Here is a 21,096-nt window from a genome sequence, read left to right as displayed (position 1 = left end):
AGCCTTAGGCTAGGCGGTCCCAGTCGTATCAAGGCACTGACATAACATTGATATTTTGTGCACTCCTATTTCTTCTATGAAACAAGTTAAAGTTACGTGTTTCATCTTTGCCTAACCGGAAAAGTAAAGCATCGGAGAAATAATGAATTACATAGGAGTAATATTTTTACCCCTATGTAATATTAGTATTCGTAACTCACACCTCTACATTTTTCTCACTTCTTTCACTTAATTAGTACTCCACTTTTATTAGATATATATATTGGGTTGTTCAAAAGTTAATTTGATTAGTTTTTAAAGCTAAATTGGATTACATTAATTTAATTTTTTTAAAAAAAATTTAGATATTCAAAAACTATATGAAAAGTGCTATAAATTGCAATTTTTTTACATATCAATATGATAAAAAATTACATCGTAAAATGTTAGTCAAAGTTCTTATAATTTGACGCCAAAGAAGAAAATTATGTCAATTAAAAGTGGACGGAGGAAGTATTAGTATTCATAATGTTTTTGAAATGCAATTTTTTTTTGTTATTTTTTCACGACTTAGATTAGTTTCAATCAACATATAGCATAACTTGTGAATTAATTTATTTTGGTACGTGATTATTTGTCAGCAATATCTAATTATTATGCAATTACCTTTACCAGAGTTCGATGTACAGGGAATTGAGTTGGGTTATTTAATGAAAAATTCACTTAATCGTTATACTAGGGAATCAGTGATATGTGGTCAAAGATGTTTGCTAACAAATCTGGAGCTGGAGGTAATTGATCTTATTTATAGTTTTTTCTTCATCAAATATTTGCTAATATGTGTTATGGCGCGAATAAATTCACTATATATATATATATAAAGGAGAAACATAGAGGAGGTGATGTGGCACCTCTCTATGGCCTCCATTCACATTTATTTTATTTTTTTTGGATTTTTTCTCTCTCTTTCTCTATATAAAAATTGATTAACAAAAGTCGTAAATATTTGGACAATAAATCTCATGTAATTATATTGAGTCAGCCCACGCTGTAGCAGTAACCTAAGATGTTCTTATCATAAAAATTTATTACACGTACATTCAATCTCTTTTATGGAGAATAACAGATTCATTAGGAAGTTTAAAAGTGGCATCAATTTTATTGTCCAACAAATATATATAAGAGGAGAAACTCATCTTTGTTTCCTACTACTAAGCCATGAAATGGGACTGCAGCTTCTTCTCAATTTGTCAAGTTTGAACTTTGATCTGAGGTGCTATTAACACAGCAATATACTTTCTTTGGTATGTCAAATTTATTCTTCTATTACATTCTTTTCCCCCTTTTCTTATGCTTCAATTTTTATTATCACATAGTAGCCAAAGCCTATGAACAATTTAAAGGTTCCTTTTATTTTTTAAATTATAGTTTACGATTTTACGTTATTCATTATCAATTGAGATGCAATAATCTTTTTTAAAGTATCGTCATTTTTCTTTGGTCTAATGGATAAACTTTGTTTAGATCTTCATATTTTTCCATGCTTAACTGATAGTATATCTATGACATTCTCGACCTTGTAAAATATTCTGAATCTCAATTTTACAATAGTTTATAATTAAGTGCAACTGATGAGGTCTTGAAAAATATAAAAAAATAATTTCGACAAAAATCAAATAGCAAAAATATTAGATTGAAAATACGGAATTGGATACAAATATGCTTAGAACTTAGAAGAAAGGGAGACGATTTACCGAAACAAGAATAGTAATATAGAGGAGACATTGAGTAGAGAACAAAGGGGAAAGGGAGAAAAGATGGCAAAAAAGAATCGAATGGATGAAATTATAAGGAAGAAGAAAATATATTTTTTGTTTGCATCAGAATGAAATTGCATGTATCATGTATTTTGTTGTCCTTTTCAAGCAATCAAAAACTTAAAAAATGATTAATTTATTCAAAATAATTTAGTATTTAGAGAATATCATATCAATTCATCATTTTTAGGTTGTGATATGATTCCAAAGAATAAATTGGATATGAACAATTTCAATAAAATTTTATTCTTGAACAAAAAATTATTTCATGTATTTTATGATGGAAATTCTATTAATAACCGAATTGGATCTGATGTAGGGATTTGCCGATGACGCTAATATGGAGAAAAGTATTGTGTAATCTGTCGTTGTGACTCAGTATCTCATACGACAACAATCTATGATGATTATGTTTATTTTCCTACATTTTCTAAATATATTTAATTATGTTTATGCATATAAAGATCAAGCATAATATTTAAATTTTGTATATGTGTATATATAATGAAATAGTTATATATATTTGATATTTTTCTTAATTTTTCTATTTATATAATTTATTATTAGAAAATCTAAAGTTATTCTTAATTACTTTCTTTTAAGTATTCCTCTCTTTTTTAGTTTAGAAAAACTCAAGAGTGATTATCATTAATTTGGCAATTTAATGACTACTTACTGTACAATAAAATAACAAACACGTATATTATTTAGCTAAGGATCTCCTTCTTTTTTCTTTTCTTTCTTTTGACTTCTTTTGTTCCATTATTCTCTATGTAACAATTTTTTATTTCTAATGGAATTGAATAACTAATACATATTTGTGAGACTTTTTCATTTTCTTAATCCGTTTTTCATTTCTTTCGTGTTTATAGATGATCAACAATTAATTAATCTCATTTAAGTTTAATTAACAATTAATACATATTAATATTCATGCATTTAATCTTCTCCCATATTGCTTATGTTTTCTCAAATTCTTCATTCAAATATATAGCATGTAGTACTTCAGTTTTGCAGTTGTAAGCTTGTCTAAAAGTCTAATTTTCATATATTTTGTTTTTAATTTTTTTTTAATAATGGTGTGACCTTTAGATCAGCTTGCGTGTGCATTTTAATTAATATCATGAGATAAATGTCACCTCTCATCAACAATAGATACCATGTCATTATTTAATTTGTTTCAATTATTTTATGTTAGATAAGTAGGAAGACAATGAAGAGAAAGAAAGAATGTAGATCTTCACTTGACATATTCACTATTTTATATGTTTAAAACTTTGTTAAATCAAAATTATCTTGTGAGATTCATATTATTTTGATTTGGTTGAATTTATTTGTACGAGCAATTAAAAAGACCAATAATAAGAGATTATATAAAAATTGAAAAACATAGAAACAACTACTAACATGAAGAAGAATTTGCTTACATATACATTTGTGATAAAAAAGAAAAAATATTAGAATAATTTATATTATTATGTTGGTTCTTCAGCAATATTCTTAGTTATTTGTTCTCCGGTTAAGATTATTGCTCCCAAGTCCTAAGCCCCATCTCCTAACTGATTGAATATTTTTCATATTTTTTAATTAAATTGAATAAATATTGTGTTATACAATTATACAAATATTTATGATTCTTCATATTACTACATAGTATGCTTTGCTTGGGAGAGTTATTTCAATATCTTTCATATATAATTTACAAGGCACAATAATAAATATTATCATAAGAAAAAAATAAGACAGTTAGATAAAATTAATAGGAGACTAGAGATAACGAATTTGAAGAGAAAAGGAAAGATAGATTTGATTTATAATATTATTCTTTTTCTATTTCTTTTCAATTTTATAAATGAAGGTGAATGAAAATGTAAAGATTAAAGAAGAGTGGTGAGTAGGAAACAAGTCATGGAAAGGAAGAGAAAAAAAAGAACAAAGTAAATATATTTTTTTATACAAAGATAGAAAACATGGTAGCATGCAAATGAGACTGTTAGACAAGTTCTGTTTATATAGTAGCCACGTTTTTAGATTTAAATTTAAAATATAGTATATAAACATACTAAATATTAAATTTTCCATGAAAGGAAATAGAGTTGAATACGTTTTTTAAAAATGTACAAAGGAAAATTATGTTTCCAATTTGTTACTCATGTACGTTAAGAGATCAATTTTATCATTCTCATGTTATGAATAAATTGTTCAAAAACTTATTACCGCGCGAAGCGCGGCTCAATTTACTAGTTTTATATATAATAGTGAATTATTGAAAAACTTGTTAGAGGAGCATTTTAAATAAAATAATAATTTTTACTTGCAAAATTTATAAAAAGTTCAAATATACGTATGTTTGAATTTTCAATTAGTTTTTTTTTTTCAAATTGAAATTGAAATTGAAATAGTGGTTTTATTAACTTTATAACTAAACGCCTAGAAAAGTATTTCCCCAAGTTTGAGATGTTGGATGACGACAGACACAAAAAGCCAAAGAAGTATGGATGGATACATAGGATAAGCATTAACCACAAAACGCATTATTGACAAACCTTACTCCTATGAAACTTCCTAAATGCCTACACCTCACACACCATTTTGTAATACACTATCTTTCGTTTCTGGATCGTTACTTTGACTAATTATTAAAGTTAAATTAATTACTCATCAACTTAATATTTGTAATATAAATATTTAAATATTATACAAAAAATACTATAAGTTATAATTATTTTCATGTCAATTTGATTAAAAAAATATGATAAAAATGTCAGACAATTTTTTATTATCATATGAATTTCAAAAAAATATCATATAATTTGAGACATTAAAAGGAATATATGGTACTCTATTTAGTTTGTCGAAAAAGTACGTACTACTTATATATAACTTTTCAATTTTCTTCTAAAGACAACTTGAGAAAGTCGAGAGAAATTTCATCCTGTGTTTAAGATCACAGTTTAGTGTATTTTTTTTTTTCAAGTGCTAAAAGTTTTTTGATATTTTAAACGGAAAAGGGTCAAAATTACCCCTGAACTATGCGAAATAGACCACTTATACCCTCTATTACATTTTGGGATCAAAAATACCCCCGCAGTTATCCCAAGAGACCACAAATACCCTCAAGAGTTAACACCCCAATTTTTTAGTGACGTGGCAAGCCACATGGGACTAATCCCTCCACCTAAGCATTGCCAACTAAGATTCACTACAAAAGAACTTGACTTTTAGTGGCGACAAAGTCACCACAAAATCCCAAAATATTGCCACTAAAGGTTATGAGTGATTTTTAGTGGCGACTGAGGCTCCAACAACCATTCGCTAGTAAAACCTATTTTTTCAATAGAAAAATATGATAATTAATTTTCGATTGCGGCCTAATTTTCTAAAATAAATAACTTACAATATCCATATTAAAAACATCCAATATTATTACGAAAAATAATCAAAATTACTTCTCAATTCAAATCTCCTACTATATATATATAATGCATCATTGTACATTTTATACATTTACATATGACATAAAAATAAAACATATAGTGTCTTCAAACTCCTACTTAATCGATATCATATTTGGTTTTTTTAAAATAATGAAGAAAAAAACACAAAATTAGAATTTAATGTTAAAAACTTTTAGTGACGATTTTCTGGGCTTTTGTGGCGACTGTTGTTGCCGCTAAAGGTCTAGTTCTTTTGTAGTGAATCCTAGTTGGCAACGCTTAGGTGGAAGGATTAGTCCCACGTGGCTTGCCACATCAACAAAAATTTGGGGTGTTAACTCTTGAGGGTATTTGTGGTCTCTTAGGATAACAATAGGAACATTTTTTATCCCAAAATGTAACGAAGGGTATAAATGATCTATTTCATATAGTTCGGGGGCAATTTTACCCTTTCCGTATTTTAAAAGTTGTAAGATTATTTCCTTTATGTGCCAAAAATAGTTCATTCTTTTTCAAATTTCATATCACCATCACCATATATAAAATTAAAAATCGAAGAGTACATATACTCCTTTCGTCCCTTTTAACTTGACATACATATTTATAAATTACAAAACAATACGATATAGTCAAATCAAACAATAAAAATACTATTAAAAGAGAACAAGCAATGCAGTCTAACCAAATATTGTATCTACCATACAATACAATACAATACAAAAACAATTGATACAATGATCCAAACATAGTGTAACTGATATAGCGAGTTTATTATTTTACCTCTATTAATTGATAGTCTTAAAACATATTTACTCACTACATTTTTCAAAGAGATTAACTCAATGCTAATAAATTGAGGATATAATAGGAGAAAAAAAATTGTTCTTGCTTGATTTGTCAAAAAATGACAAGTAAAAAAAAAATTTAATTAGAAAATATTGACAAGTAAACAGATACGGAGGGAGTATAAATAATTCACGACAAACACGAACATACGCATTTCAGATGCACTATAGTCGTGCAAATTAATACCGAAAGACCAGAAAAATGACAGACATATTTCCTCCAAGTCTTCACCTTTCCAGAAATGGCACTTTATTACCATCACGTATTAGTTAGGAAGAGAATGAGGCTAACAGATTCTACAATTGAAAAATGAGAGTGGGCAAGGCTTGATCCATAACTCATTCTACCTCATCAAATGAAACCTTCAAGAAATAACAATTAAGGAGTCCGGCCTCAAAACCAGTTGTTGTTGATACCTTCTTCTCGGTTCCATCTTCCATAACCAGAGCTCAGAGAAGGATGAGATAAGAGGGCTCTATGGAGAATGTGGTCAGAAACATAATAGAGTCTGACCACAACAATCAATGTTAAGTCTGACTATGCACGCAACTGACTACTTATGAAAGATCGAACAGGAAATGAAAAGTCGTACTACAACAACTGTTAATAAACATTCCATCCCTGCTCTTTGATCAACTTGCCCACATCGACGGCCATTTTTTGAAAAGGGGAACTCTCTCTAAACAGACTAAAACAAACACTTCGCTCGGTGAATTGTGGCAAACAAATTTAACTCCGTTAGTCACCCCAAAACCCAAAAAAATATCACACAAATTTTAAAGATAGTTTGCCCACAAATGGGCGAACTATGATTCTTTTTATCAACTTCTTACATGAAGTGCTTCAGTAACAAGAGCTTGTATAACTACTAAACAGGATTGACACTGCGAAAGAAATTGAAGCTTTAGGAAAGATCTCATATTTAAAAATTTCATAAATCTTCCCGCAATGATACAAGAGGTTAATATATTTGTAATTCATAAGACAGCGCGATCACGAACATGACTTTTAGCTAACTACTTCAGATTACAGTACTATTCATCAGCAAGATGGAGGAATCCATTGATCGCCCTGAATGAAATTTTGTACAGAGTATGAGCCAACATGTTCAGCTGGGATTTGGCTACTCCATGGCACCCGTCCTGTTGTATTTGCTCCAGGACCAGTACTTTCGAGTTCTCCATAGTAAAGAGTACTCAGAGCAAAATTTCCATTCCAAGGCATCCATCCATCAGTACTAACAAGAGCTTCCAATGTACAATGTATAAAGACTGTCCTAGAATACTCCTTCCATGGCCTTCCGAGGAAATTTTTATGTACTTTAGGCTTGCTGTAGTATAAGGTCATGTAATCTGCAGTTCCATTTATTAAACAGTTTTGGAAGACGAAGCCAGTTGATTGCGCTGGGTCTATCCTTCCATGAGCTGTAACAGCATTGTTCTCTCCCTTCTCTGGATTTAGTTGCCGAGGAGCAACAAGGATGTCACATTCTTGGAAGACGGTAGCTGAGTTCCCGAAAATGAAGTCTACATTGCCTTGGATGCGGCATGACTTGTAGTATTGGCGCATAGAGTGGGCGTACAGGGTGTCCTGATTGCCAAGAAATTCGCAATTCTCAATGATGGAAAGGTCACTATCGGATCGGAATGCTACAGCTTGGTGAGCATCTGGACCTGCTGTATTTTGGATTGTGATACCACTGGCCATGAATCCATCACCAACAACTCCTATCGTTAGAAATATGAACATCAGAACTCTAACAAACTAATGTAGCAGCCATAAGAAGAGAGAAATACACAAAAATGAAAGAATTAAGTATGCAGTAATTCACTCACCAACAGTTGCAGAATCATAAGTGGAAACGCCCAACTGTCCAACATTCCTGGATCCGGTAATGACGGTTTTCCCCATACCATCACCCAGAAAGACCAAATTCCTCTTCTCCAATGGCACCCGAACTATCTCCTCATACAATCCAGCTTTGATCCATATCACAAACCGCCTCGCTACCCCATTTTCCGGCGCCGAATTCACTGCCTGCTGCACCGTCTCATAATCACAACCACCAGCGGCAGCCTTGCACACTGTCACATCTGGTTTCAGTCCTCTAGGTACCCCACCGTTGAATTCCTGCCCAGTAGACCCACCAGCACCTAATTCCCAGAACCCGTCTCGTTCCGTCTTGGGCGGGCTCCAAGACCCAGTTTCTTTCCTCAAATTGTCGTAATTCACCATCATCCCCAGTGCATTACTGCTATACCCGATCAAGGAGTTGAGAAACGCCATCGTTTCATTCACCTGATATGTTTCATTTACGTACTTCAAAGCAGACCAGCAGTCGTACTGGTATACCATGGCAGCGCTCATCCAGGCACGAGCATCTTTGATCGCGCCACGTGGCAAGGCCTCAGCCGTGAGATTCAATCTATAGTCAGAAAAGCAGAGCACCTCAATACAAACTTTTGCTGCGTTTGTACGGTTTAGATTCCCTGTGGAAGCATCGAGGATATTCTTCACCATTGACTGAGCCTGGTTAAGGTTCTGGGAAGAGACCTCCAAGGCTGATTGAATGATTTGGGGTGTCGTCAAGTGTTTTGGCTGGACCAATACCAATACAGCCTGGCATGTTGGAGGGTCACGTGAGGCCTTGCAAGCTTCTTGAATCTCAACTGGAATGGATGATGATGAGAAGGAATTATGAGTTTTCGGCTTCGAAATAGGTGAATGGCTGTAGTGGTTACTGGCGACGGCGGTAGTGAATAAGAAGAGGAAACCAAGGAAGGAGAGCTGGAGTGGTACTATTAGAGAGTATAAGGACGCCATGAAAATGAAGAGAATACAAAATGTGTGAGGTTGAATAATTATGAAGAATAGATTTTGCAGGCGGAGAGTTATTAAGGACGTGTAATTACAAATATGATAATGGTGTTTAGTGTGGAAGGCTTCACGGGTTTTATTTTGGAATTATTAGTGAGTGGGTTTAAATTTTTTATTACTTTCTCCGTCCATTTTCGAAAATCTATACGAAAAATACTATTCCCTCCGTCCATTGTTAATTGTCATAATTTCTTTTCTTAGAATCAAACGATAAGAACTTTGACCAAAATTTTAGGATGTATTTATCCTAATCATATTGATATGCAAAAAATTACAATTTATAGTATTTTTCGTATAGTTTTCAAATATTTAATTTTTTGTTTAAAAGATCGAATTAATGTAATCTAGTTTCACTTTGAAAATTAGTCAAATTAATTTTCGAAAAGTGCAACAATTAAAAATGGACAGATGGAGTATAAATTACAATTTTTTGCATATCAATATGATGAAAAAATACATCATAAAATGTTAGTCAGTTTTTATAGATTGACTCTAAAAAGGAAATAAAATGTTAGTCAAAATTTTTATAGGTGGACTCTAAAAGGAAACTATGATAATTAAAAGTGAATGTAAGTAGTATGTGATAGTAACAATTTTGATTAAATATTTTTTATATGTTTTAAAAATATTTTAAGTTGTTAGTTATTGTAAGTTATAACATATTTTTACGTAATTTTTAAATATATAAATTTATTTCATAAAATTAACGTTTCTGAAGTTCTATAGTTTAAAGTTTGAATTTAGAAATTTCAATTATGCCGCGTAAATTAAGGCCTAACACAACTGATTTTACTGATGTTGTTTATTCGTTACTAAGTTTTTAGAAATAAATTTTAATTTTTTTGTGGTTTAAAACAAACAATTAATATTTGTGCTTCTTTGATCAGTATTTGTATTTTTCTTTTTTCTTTTTTTTTGACATTTTAATTATCATCCATTCTCATATAATATTAACACAATATTAATCTGACTAGCTAATTTAATTAATAAAAGCCTCACCCACGTTGCGCTCATAATTTATCCGTTTGTCTTAACCATTCGTTTCTCAACCCGCGCATTACAATTACTCTTTACTGATAAATGACATTAAATCAGCCCAACGCTTCTTTTCCTTTAAAAAATAATTGTTCCTTCTTTCCCTTTTAACTTCTTTCAATCCACCATCTTCCTCATTTTTTTTCCTATCCTGGAAAATCCTCTTTTCTTATTTCACCCTTTACCTCTCAACTTCTTTCTACTATTCAACAACAATTACAACATATTCACAAGCAGGGGCGGATGTACACTGTTTGCAGGGAGGTCATCCGATCCTCCTCGATAAAAAAATTACACTATATATATAAGATTGATTTTTTTATATACATGTATATATTTAAAATTGAACCACCTAAATATATAACAAAGGAGTAGCCCAATGATTGAGGGGGTTCAAGATTTCGCTTAAGTGAGTTTTGGGTCACGGGATCGATTCAAGGCAACAACATTTTTTTTTTGTTGTAATTTTTAGCAATTTTGCAGGTTTTTTTTTTTTTTTTAAGTTAAAGATAGGCCAAACCCATTTTTATTAAACAAAAGGGGCAAAAAACACCCAGATCAGCCCATGTCCACTAAAGGACAACAAAGCCTAAAGCCCTAAATCATTCTTTCTAATTACAAAATAGGAAACTATCCTAGCAAAGAAAATCAGCAAAACAGAGAAATTTTCAACCATTGAAAATTAGAGACATTGAAAACCAAGCCTGTTGTTGCTGCTGCCTGCTGCTTGCTGCCGCTGGTGGAGGAGTGGTGGTACTCCGTGGATTAATTTCATTCTCTCCTTCAGGCTCTATTTGTGATGGCAACCTCTGTAAGTTTTCTTTTTTGTTTTTTTTTTTAAAAAAAATTTCAGAATTCTATGCTTTGATTTTGGTATTTGTTGATGTGCTATTTTATTTAACTGATTGAACTCAGATATTCACTTCTCTTAACAATTTTTTATTTTTCATATGAAAATTTCAATTCTATTCACTGATTATGAAAGTTATAATTTTATTTGTTTGGGCTTATTTGTTGATTTTATATGTTTATTATGGACATTCAACATTTGTTCAGTGGATATTAACTTTTATTTATGAGATTCAATCTTTTGTTCATTGTCTATAATTTTGTTTTGGTCCTTATTGCATATTTAATTTTTGTAAGTTCTGACTAAATTTTTATTTTACGATTCAGTCTCAATATTCAGTGAAAAAGTATTTTACACAAGTACCGAAATTAACTTTAGCCTCTCAAAGTCATAGTCAATCTAATCAAAAAGAAAATACTAATCATTCAGAAGTGTCATTAGATTCTTCTCAAGAATTTGATTTGAATTCTTTAAAGTTTGATCCTGGTGAAAGAACATCAATATTGAACTATCATCCAAACCATCGTGATGTTATTAGAAGAGCATACCTTTTGAATGGTCCTTGTCAACCTCGTTTGGCGGTGCAAGAGTATCCTCAAATAGATATTTTTGGATCAATGCATCGTTTTAATCATGAATGGTTTGATAATATATATCATGATTGGTTGGAGTATAGTGTTAGTAAAGATGCAGTCTATTGTTTGTATTGCTATCTTTTTAAAGATCATAACACTAATCAAGGAGGAGGGGAGACATTTTCAACTATAGGATTTAAGAGTTGGAACAAAAAGGATGGTCTTGACAAACATATTGGTCTACCGAATAGCATACATAATCTATCAAAAAAGAAATGTCAAGATTTACTACAACAATGGCGGTCTATTCAATTTGCATTTGAGAGGCAATCTAATCAACTCAAGCATGGATATTATATGCGCTTAAGTGCATCGGTTGATGTAGTAAGACTTCTCATAAGTCAGAAATTTGCATTTTGAGGTCATGATAAATCTAAATCATCACTTAGTAGGGGTAACTTTCTTGAAATTCTCTCATGGTATGCAAAAAAATGTGATAAAATTCGTGATTATGTTTTGAAACATGCTCCTGTAAATGATCAAATGACTTCTCCAATGATTCAAAAAGATATTGTGAGTGCATGTAAGATAGAGACCGTTAAAGCTATTCTTGAGGAATTAAATGGTGACTACTTTGCTTTACTAGTTGATGAATCCTTTGATGTGTCACGCAAGGAGCAAATGACTATCGTATTTCGTTATATTGATAGAATGAGATTTGTAATGGAGCGACTTATTGACATTGTTCATGTTGAAGATACTAGTGCTTCATCTTTAAAGGAGGCAATTTTTAATTTACTTGCTCAACATTCTTTGAGTCCATCAAGTGTGCGTGGACAATGTTACGATGGGGCGAGTAATATGCAAGGTGAGATCAATGGCCTTAAAATGTTGATTAGACGAGAAAGTAAATCGGCTCATTCAATCCACTGTTTTGCTCATCAACTTCAACTAACTCTTGTTGGGGTCTCTAAAAAGTGTGTTGAAGTGGGAAAACTTGTAGTATTGATCTCAAATATTTTTCATGTATTGGGATCTTCTTTTAAGCGTATGGATAATTTACGAGATTCTCAAAAATCAACAATTCAAGTGGCATTAGATATGGGTGAACTTACAACCGGTAGGGGCTTGAATCAACAACTTGATCTTTCAAGAGCTTGTGATACTCGTTGGGGATCTCATCGTAAATCCTTTAACAATTTTATTATTATGTTTGGCTCTATTCTTGAGGTTCTTGAATCACTTGCTCTTGATGCAAGGAGTATGGATGAAAGAGCCAAGGCAATGGAACATCTTGAACCTTGTCAAACATTTGAGATTGCGTTTATGTTGCATTTGAAGGGAGATGTCTTAGCACTCACAAATGAGCTTAATAAATGCTTACAAAAAAAAGAGCAAGATATTGCAAATGCCATGCTACTTGTTGAAGTAGCAAAGAGAAGGTTGCAAGTCTTAAGAGATGATGAATGAGATTCTCTTATTGCCAAGGTATCTACATTTTGTATCAAACATGATGTTTTGATACCTAACTTTGAGGAGTCATATGTTAGCTCTTTAAGATCACGGCGAAAACTTGCTAACTATGCAATCTTACATCATTATCGTGTTGAAGTGTTTTGCAATATCATTGATTGGCAACTTCAAGAACTTAATGATCATTTTGATGATGAGGTGACTACCGATTTGCTCCATGGAATTGTTTGCTTGAATCCAATTAACTATTTTCAAGTTTTGACATAAGAAAAGTAATGAGAATGGCTGAATTATATCCAGATGACTTTGATGAATCCAATATGCGTATTCTTGAGAATCAACTTGCAAGTTACATTGTTGATGTTCGTGATGTTGATGAAAGGTTCTCCGATCTAAATGGGCTTTGTGATCTTTCCAAAAGATTAGTTCAGACAAAGAAACATTCAAATTATCCTCTTGTATTTCGCTTGGTAAAACTTGCTCTACTTTTACCAGTTGCCACTGCCTCCGTTGAAAGAGTTTTTTCGTCAATGAAGTTTATCAAGAATGACTTGCAGAGTCAAATGAGTGATGATTTTTTTAGTGGTTGTTTGATGCCTTATTTAAAAAAAGATGTACTTGATAAGATTTCTAATGATGTTATTATTAAGACATTTCAAGATATAAAATCTCGTAGAATACAATTGTAAAAATGTATGTAGTTGTCTTTTTAAATGTAAAACTATGTTTTGATAGGTTTATCCTCATGTTTGGTTTCTTAACCTCCCTTCAAGGCTGTGTAGTTTTGAAATGTAATGAAGTCATTTTATGCCAAAAAGATTTTTTGTGAAGAAATAGTATTTTCGCTTTGATTTGTGTTTTTTGTTAGTCTTTCTAATGTTAAATTTGTGTTTCCTCTCCATTTGCACTTTCAGGAGCCGAAGAGAATTCTAAAGGAATTGAAGAACTTGTAGAACTTTTTGAATGAATTGTGCTACTTTATTATCATTTTATAGATATGTACTTTAAATTTGTTTCTTAAGATAAGTTGTAATTGTAAGAAATTATTTGAACTAAGGATTTTTTTTTGTCAACCCGTTTGTTAATCAATCCGTTCATATCTGACCCGACCTGTTTATTTATGGATAATATTAGCGTGTTTAATATTTTTTTTGAACCCCCTTGATAGAATTCCTGCCTCTGCCACTGTTCACAAGTGAATGCGAACCTTTGTTTTGGTAAAATCAGGGGCAAGTGTTGTATTGCAGATCCATGTCTATTAACAATAGTATGTTTAGTACGAAGAAAAACAGGGCCTCTAAAATTTGCTATATTAATGATATTGTTCTTGAACTTTTCAAGCATTATGGGGCAAAGACTCTCAGCTTTTGAAAGTAATTAAACTTTGTTTTGATTATTTTAGTACATGGTAAATTTTTTGAATATTCATTTTTGGTACCATTGTCGCGCTATGTTTCTGTTAGCAGATAGTGTCATAAGGAGAAGTCCTTCAGTATTTTGATTTTCGTTTGTTGATGTTTCATTAAAATTTAATCTACTTATAAAAGGCATTTTGCAATAGATTGTTTTTCTGTTATTGGAGAAATTTTGTTGTTTTATTTTGCAGAAACGAGACATTCCATCTGGACTGCAACTCAGCCGGACTAAATTCCATAAATTTTGATCGACTTATATATCCCGATGCCAGAAAGGCCAATAGAATCACATCAAAGTGGTTTATCTATTTAGTTGCCAACACTTCCATAACTCTACTTTATATGGAGTCATGTTGATATACGTATGTTTGTACAATAATAATACACGTAGTTTTCCCAACTCTTAAGAGAGCACCATCAAGGATGAGCGTACTCCAGATCTCTTATGAGCAAGTTGGAGGATGATGATGAACTTACAGTAGAGTTTATCATTTTTATGAAACGCGCCGTAGAATTGATGAGTTATTAATTTCCCATTTCACTTTTAACAGTTCCTTCAATTAATTAATTATATTTATATTCCCTACATATTGCCTAAACAATGAATCTTTTTTAACAAAGAGCTAAGCAACTTTTACTAACACAACAAACTTTATAGTTTTTCAATTAATTTTAATTCTTTCACACCAGATGAATTATGGCTATTGACTACAAAACAAACTTCTTATATTCACATTCCAGTGTCTCTCAAGCTCACCTAAGTTGCAATGGTGAAGAGAGGGTCCGTAGGAACAAGCTCACTATTTTTTCATTTTTGTAGTCAGTACTCTGTCAAAGAGTGGATACGAAATGGATACAGTTGCCTGGCATAGTGTTGAATAAATAAACATTTGAGGTTCTTAATGGTTGGAGGTTGATGTAATTGCTACCTATCTTAAAAATGAATTATTGCATATGAAACACACTAACAATCATATATAATTGTAATCTTAATTATTGAAGTCATAAAAAAAAATTCCTTCAAGTATATATCTTATCCTGAAGTTTGGAATTTGACTTGATCTTGATCATATTTATAAAAAAAAAAAAAAAAAATTCATAAATTTCTTCATGTTTTTTATAATCGCGCGAAGCGCAGATAGATTCACTAGTATATATATAAAGCTAGATAAAAAAGAAGTGATGTGGCACCTCTCAATGGCCAAGGATCTTATTTATCTTTTTTGACATTTTTTCTAATTTTGCTCAATTATTTTATTTTATAAAATCATCTTCTAAATTCATACCTCTTCAATTTCATAAATTTAAATTTTAATTAATTTAGTAATATCTATAACTCCTAACCTTTCATATTCATAACCTTCATATTATTTAATATACAAATTTATAACTCCTTAAAATGACACTTATAAAAACTTATCTTGAGACATGTATGATGATTATTTTATTTCCATTTTTTTTATTCTTCATCTTCTGTTTCTTTGGTTGGTCATTTTTTGTCTTCTTTGATCTTATTTTGCAGGAGAGATATGTATAATGAAGAATGTTTTACATAGTTGAATTTTACGAGGTAAAATGTTTGGACATGCATAGTATAATATCACTTTTTTTCTACTGTAATTATATATTTAATTTTTTTTTTATTCTTGATTATACGAACCATGAGGTCTTTTTGGAAAAAAATAATTTATTTTTTTCCTCTTTGTCATTTCTAGAGAATATTAATGTTAGACATCCTTGCATAGTTTGGTTTTAACATGTCTAATATTTATAATTATCACTTTTTTCTATTGTAATTATATATTTAATATTATTTTTTTTGAATTCTAGATGATACAAATCATGGTTTATTTAACTCTCTTATTGATTAAGAAAAAAATTAAATTTCGTCATATAGTTCTCTTAATAACAAATTTGTGTTTAAAGTGTTAAAGAAAGTCATATATAAATTAATCTTCTTTGTGTGGATTACATATAAACATTTCTATTATTATTACGTAATAATTAAAAATGACCAGCTCCAAAAATTGTATTATATAAACAATTAAAAGAATATAGTTGATACCTCAATGAAAAATATGGAAGAAAAAGAAAGAAAAAGAGAAATCTAATATTATATGCTATTGCACTTTTCATCCAAACAAACTATATGCATATAATTTATACAAAGTGTAAGCATATACTTTAATTTATTAGAAATGATGAACATTTATTTTCTAATCGGTTAACAAAGAGAGTGGATGTTTCACCTTTCAGGTTTTATTGAAATAATAAAGCAAGACTAATGTGAAATTAATATATAGTACATAAACTAATAAATAAAAAAGAAAAAAATTAAACACAATAACGATAAAAGCCAAAAACAGGACAATATATATATATATATAAGTGATGTGGCACCTCTCAATGACCAAAGATCTATTTATCTTTCTTTTCTTTTTTTGACAATTTTTCAATTATTTTATTTTATAAAATCATCTTCTTAATTCATACCTCTTCAATTACATAAATTTAAATCTTAATTAATTTAGTAATGTCTATAACTCCTAACCTATCATATCCATAACCTTCAAATATTTAATATACAAATTTACAACTCCTTGAAATGACACTTATAAAAATCTATTTTGAGACATGTATAATAATTACCACAGTAATATTGTAATAATAGGAACAATTGTATTAGTGTTGTAAAAAATTATTCAACTGTTGGTACTTTTTCTACATCTTCGTCGTTGCATACCGTATTCTTTTTTAAAAATTATTTCTTCTCACTAGTGATAATCTCTATACGATAAATTATGTGATTTATTTTATTTTATTTTTATTGTAAAAGTACAACCTCAACGACAGTGTTTCACTATAGCAACTTGATTTTCTCTTCTCACAATGCATACTATAAGAACGAAAGTTCAAATATATATTTTTAATATTAATGGATCTTATGTGAGACAAATATGTAGTAAATGAATGCCAGTATGAGATTCAAATATCAAAAAAAAATTCTCTAACTTTTGAATCTCGGGAATAAATATGTTCGAATGTAATTCAAGTATTTTTTTTTTCTCACCATGATTTAGCACAAATATATTTTGATTTGTTTATTTTTTATTATAGAGTCATTTATACAAAAAAAAAAAAAAGTCATGTAATTTATGATCGAGTAGATTTAATGTTGTTGGTTGAACCAATAATATTACTATAAGAATCATTGAATTTAGTATGAAACTATGATAAGATTATTACTTAACTGAAGCTTTTCATATCAATTTTTATGTTTTCATCTTTTTTATCAGCAATTTTAAATTGAAAATGCAGCATGAGATTTTTTAGCAATTTTTCTGAATAAATAATATCAGAATCGTAACTTAATTTGTATTTCTCTCTTTTAATATATCATTTATTAATTATTTTAAAATTTATTTAATATCTTTTTATATCCGCGCAAAGCGCGGACAAATGCACTAATTATCTTAATACTTAAAAAAATGGCATTCTCCTTGAAATAAATAAGTATAAATAGTATGAAACACAAATTAAGACCGAAAGAGTATCTAATAACGTCATTTAGCGAAAGACGATGCACAAGCTTCTTCATCTTATTCTTTTTTTCGGGAAAAATTACATGTAGTAAGGTAAAAATGTATTATGTATTTTAAATGAATCACAAATGTAGTTTAAATGAATCACAGTATATAGTTGTACTACTTAAAATTTTATAGCAAAGCTCTCCTCTCTCAAACTCTCGCTCGTCTCTCTCTTCTCTCCTCTTTCCTCACTAGCTCTCTCCCCTTGTCTCGCTCACCTCTCTCCCCCATTGCTCCTCTCTCTCCCTTTCTTGTCCCCTGCATCTCTATCTCTCCAGAGATTTGTATCAGGCAAGGAGAACTCTCGTCTTTCTTTTTTAGTCTTTGATTTTATATTCAAACTCTCAGTATGTTTGATAGAATGTACAATACATGATATAAATGTATAATACACAATATAAATGTATATACTTAATATAGTTGTATTCTACTATTATCCTAATCATCGTGATTGACACCCATACCAAATTCTCTATGGGCAAACAAAAACATAACACCTAACTGACGCAATAACTAAGTCAACTACCATAGTTTAAGAAGCTCCACATAATTAAATAAGCCTCCAACTAAATAAATGAGAAGTGTGGAAGTCTAAACAAACATTCTCATAATTCGAAAGTCAGCGAACTAAACCTTTAAATAAAATTGTCTAAGAATGGAAACTAATGAATAGTAAATAAGGTATCTCAATGTCAGGAAGAAAGACATAAAAAACGAGAAAGAGTGGCAACTTGAATAGAAGAAACTCATCCTCAGATCTACAAGTAAATTCGGCTAAATACAGGGACACATGAACATATATGGATCACAGTCTACACTCAAAAGAAAGTGCGAGAGTAGCATCAGTACGAATACCATGCACTAGTAGGCATCATATGTCAGTTAAGATTAGTAACAAACATCTAATGACAATTAGGGGGTACATAGGTCTGTTTGGTTTGGTTTTTCATTAAAAAAAACTTAAACCAATTATATCGGTTTATATTAAATCTAAAAACCAAATCAAACCACAAAAAGTTGGATTTTTCGGTTTCGACTTTAGTCGGTTCTTTCGATTTTTTATTTTTTCGGTTTTTTTACAACTATACGGTGTTTGAAAAAGAGATCAAATATATTTTCACTTACATGTGTGATAAGCTAAACTTTAAAAAAATGTTAAATGAAATGAAATATTCAGAAAGACGGTAAATTCACATGAGTACAAAGTACTTTTATTGAAATATCAACATTCATTATGTTAAATTAATAAGATTAAAGGTTATAGTCAAACTGAATACAAAACAAAATATTTACAAAGTAAATTGTTAACTTCGAATTTGAAAAACTATAACAATATAATTGTAACTTTCGATCTTAATACAAAATAAAATATTTACAAAATTTAACAAGCCCAAATTTGAAATAATATATCTAAACATAAAACTATAAACTAACTAAAAATATATTAACAAAGTAGATTATAAATAATATTTTTTTATCTATTAATAAAATAAAATTATAATATATATATATATATATATATATATATATATATATGTTAACAAAATGGTTTATACAGTATGATGTATTAATAGAAAAACGCTAACCATGTTGCTCTATAAAATGGTTGTAACTATTAAGATAATATAAAATTTGGTTGTTATTTTGATATATGAAATACACCAATTTTAACTAATCACCAATTTAAACAAAATTATTATTTTAAACTTTCAATATATATACCTCAATTCAATCAAAAACCACATACGGATTGAAACTTTTGTTATATAGTGATTATTAAAGTGCTTATTTTATATACTTATGTTTTTTGCCCTTAATTATACGTCAAATATAAAGGATTGACATTGACTTGTAACATTTTAGTCATCTATAAAAAATATTCACACGGCTACAAAAAGTTGATAAAATTGATATGACAAGTGACAACACTGTTTCGAACTCTTTTAAATTAAAAATTTGACGTTGTAAAAGATTAAACCATGAACCAACAAAAATAAACTAAGAAATTGAAATAAATAAATAAATAATCAGTCTTTATTTTTCAATATGTCCACTACTAGTCAAGTATCAGTACCACACCCTGCATAAAGTTGTTAAAATCATGAGCAGCATAATTTATTTGAAAAGACAACAGAGATTGGATGAAATTGATGCTAATAGAAATAAAGAAGGGATTGTTGTTCTTGAAGTGGAAGTACCTTAAGCTCAATAGGTTTCAAGTAGTTGTTAAAGTGATTATGTGTTTTTATCATGTTTAGTTCTGTTAAGTTAATACTCTAAGTCTAAGTAATATCTAATTCAGTCCTTACTGTGTATTATAATTAGCATATTTAGTCCTTGGCAGTCCTTGCCAATTCTATTAGGAATGTACTCTCTCCGTTCACTTTTGATTGTCATGATTTGGTTTCCTTTTTTAGAGTTAAACTATAAGAACTTCGACTAACATTTTATGATATATTTTTCATCATATTGATACACAAGAAATTGCAATTTATAGTACTTTTCGTATAGTTTTTGAAAATCTAATTTTTTTTGTTTAAAATATTAAATTGATGTAATCTAATTTAACTTTAAAAATTAGTCAAATTGACTTCCGAAAAACATAACATAACAAATAAAAGTGGCAAGCTCCTTGAATGCACTCAATGATGTAACTAGGTTTCACACTTTATGGATCATTAGTTATACAAATAAGGAACCAGTGAGTGTGCTTATTAGTATTGGGAGTACTCAGTTTCATAGACACTGCCTTAAGTAAGACTTGAGAGGTTTGGCTATGTAACTTAGGAAGTGACACTTCAGTCAGTTAGTGTGGCTGATGGAAGCATTGTGCAAGCTATTGAGGCATACAAAACTCTCACATGGTTGCTACAAGGGACTACCTTCTAGGTTGCCTTTTTACTGCTCAACTTAGAGACTTGTGATATGGTCCTTAGGGTGCAATGACTGCTAATTTTGAGGGACATTTTGATGAATTTCAAGAACTTGACCATTAAGTTTGCCTACAATAACAAGAAACACTTATTGTATGGGAGAACACCTAGAATAGAGACTATACATGCCAAGTCTTTAGATAAAATAGACAAGGGAGATGCACAGTTATTCATGATCAGAATTGTGAATCCAAAAGATACCAATAGTGAGGCTATGTTGCACAATGTGGAGTCTAAACCTGCATTTGTGAATCTAATTCAGGAGTTGCTTG

The 21,096-nt window shown here is 30.2% G+C and overlaps 2 protein-coding genes across 2 annotated transcripts; one reads left to right on the top strand and one right to left on the bottom strand.

Annotated features, from left to right (window-relative positions):
• Positions 1 to 6,971: 6,971 nt before the first annotated feature.
• Positions 6,972 to 8,902, bottom strand: LOC125831036 (probable pectinesterase/pectinesterase inhibitor 51). The gene is made up of 2 exons (XM_049510229.1): positions 7,915 to 8,902; positions 6,972 to 7,806 (listed from the first exon to the last, which is right to left on the bottom strand). Exons 1-2 carry the CDS (start codon positions 8,900 to 8,902, stop codon positions 7,121 to 7,123), a joined length of 1,674 nt encoding a protein of 557 aa, XP_049366186.1. The 3' UTR covers positions 6,972 to 7,120.
• Positions 8,903 to 11,959: 3,057 nt separating this feature from the next.
• On the top strand, positions 11,960 to 12,886 carry LOC125829023 (uncharacterized). Its single transcript, XM_049508306.1, has one exon. The coding sequence runs from the start codon at positions 11,960 to 11,962 to the stop codon at positions 12,884 to 12,886; it is 927 nt and encodes a 308-aa protein (XP_049364263.1).
• Positions 12,887 to 21,096: the final 8,210 nt, after the last annotated feature.

This window comes from Solanum verrucosum, unplaced genomic scaffold (genome assembly GCF_900185275.1).
Source record: "Solanum verrucosum unplaced genomic scaffold, falcon-dt-bn FXZP01000102.1, whole genome shotgun sequence".
In the NCBI taxonomy this organism is placed as follows: Eukaryota; Viridiplantae; Streptophyta; class Magnoliopsida; order Solanales; family Solanaceae; genus Solanum; species Solanum verrucosum.
This window is presented reverse-complemented; position numbering and strand designations above follow the sequence as displayed.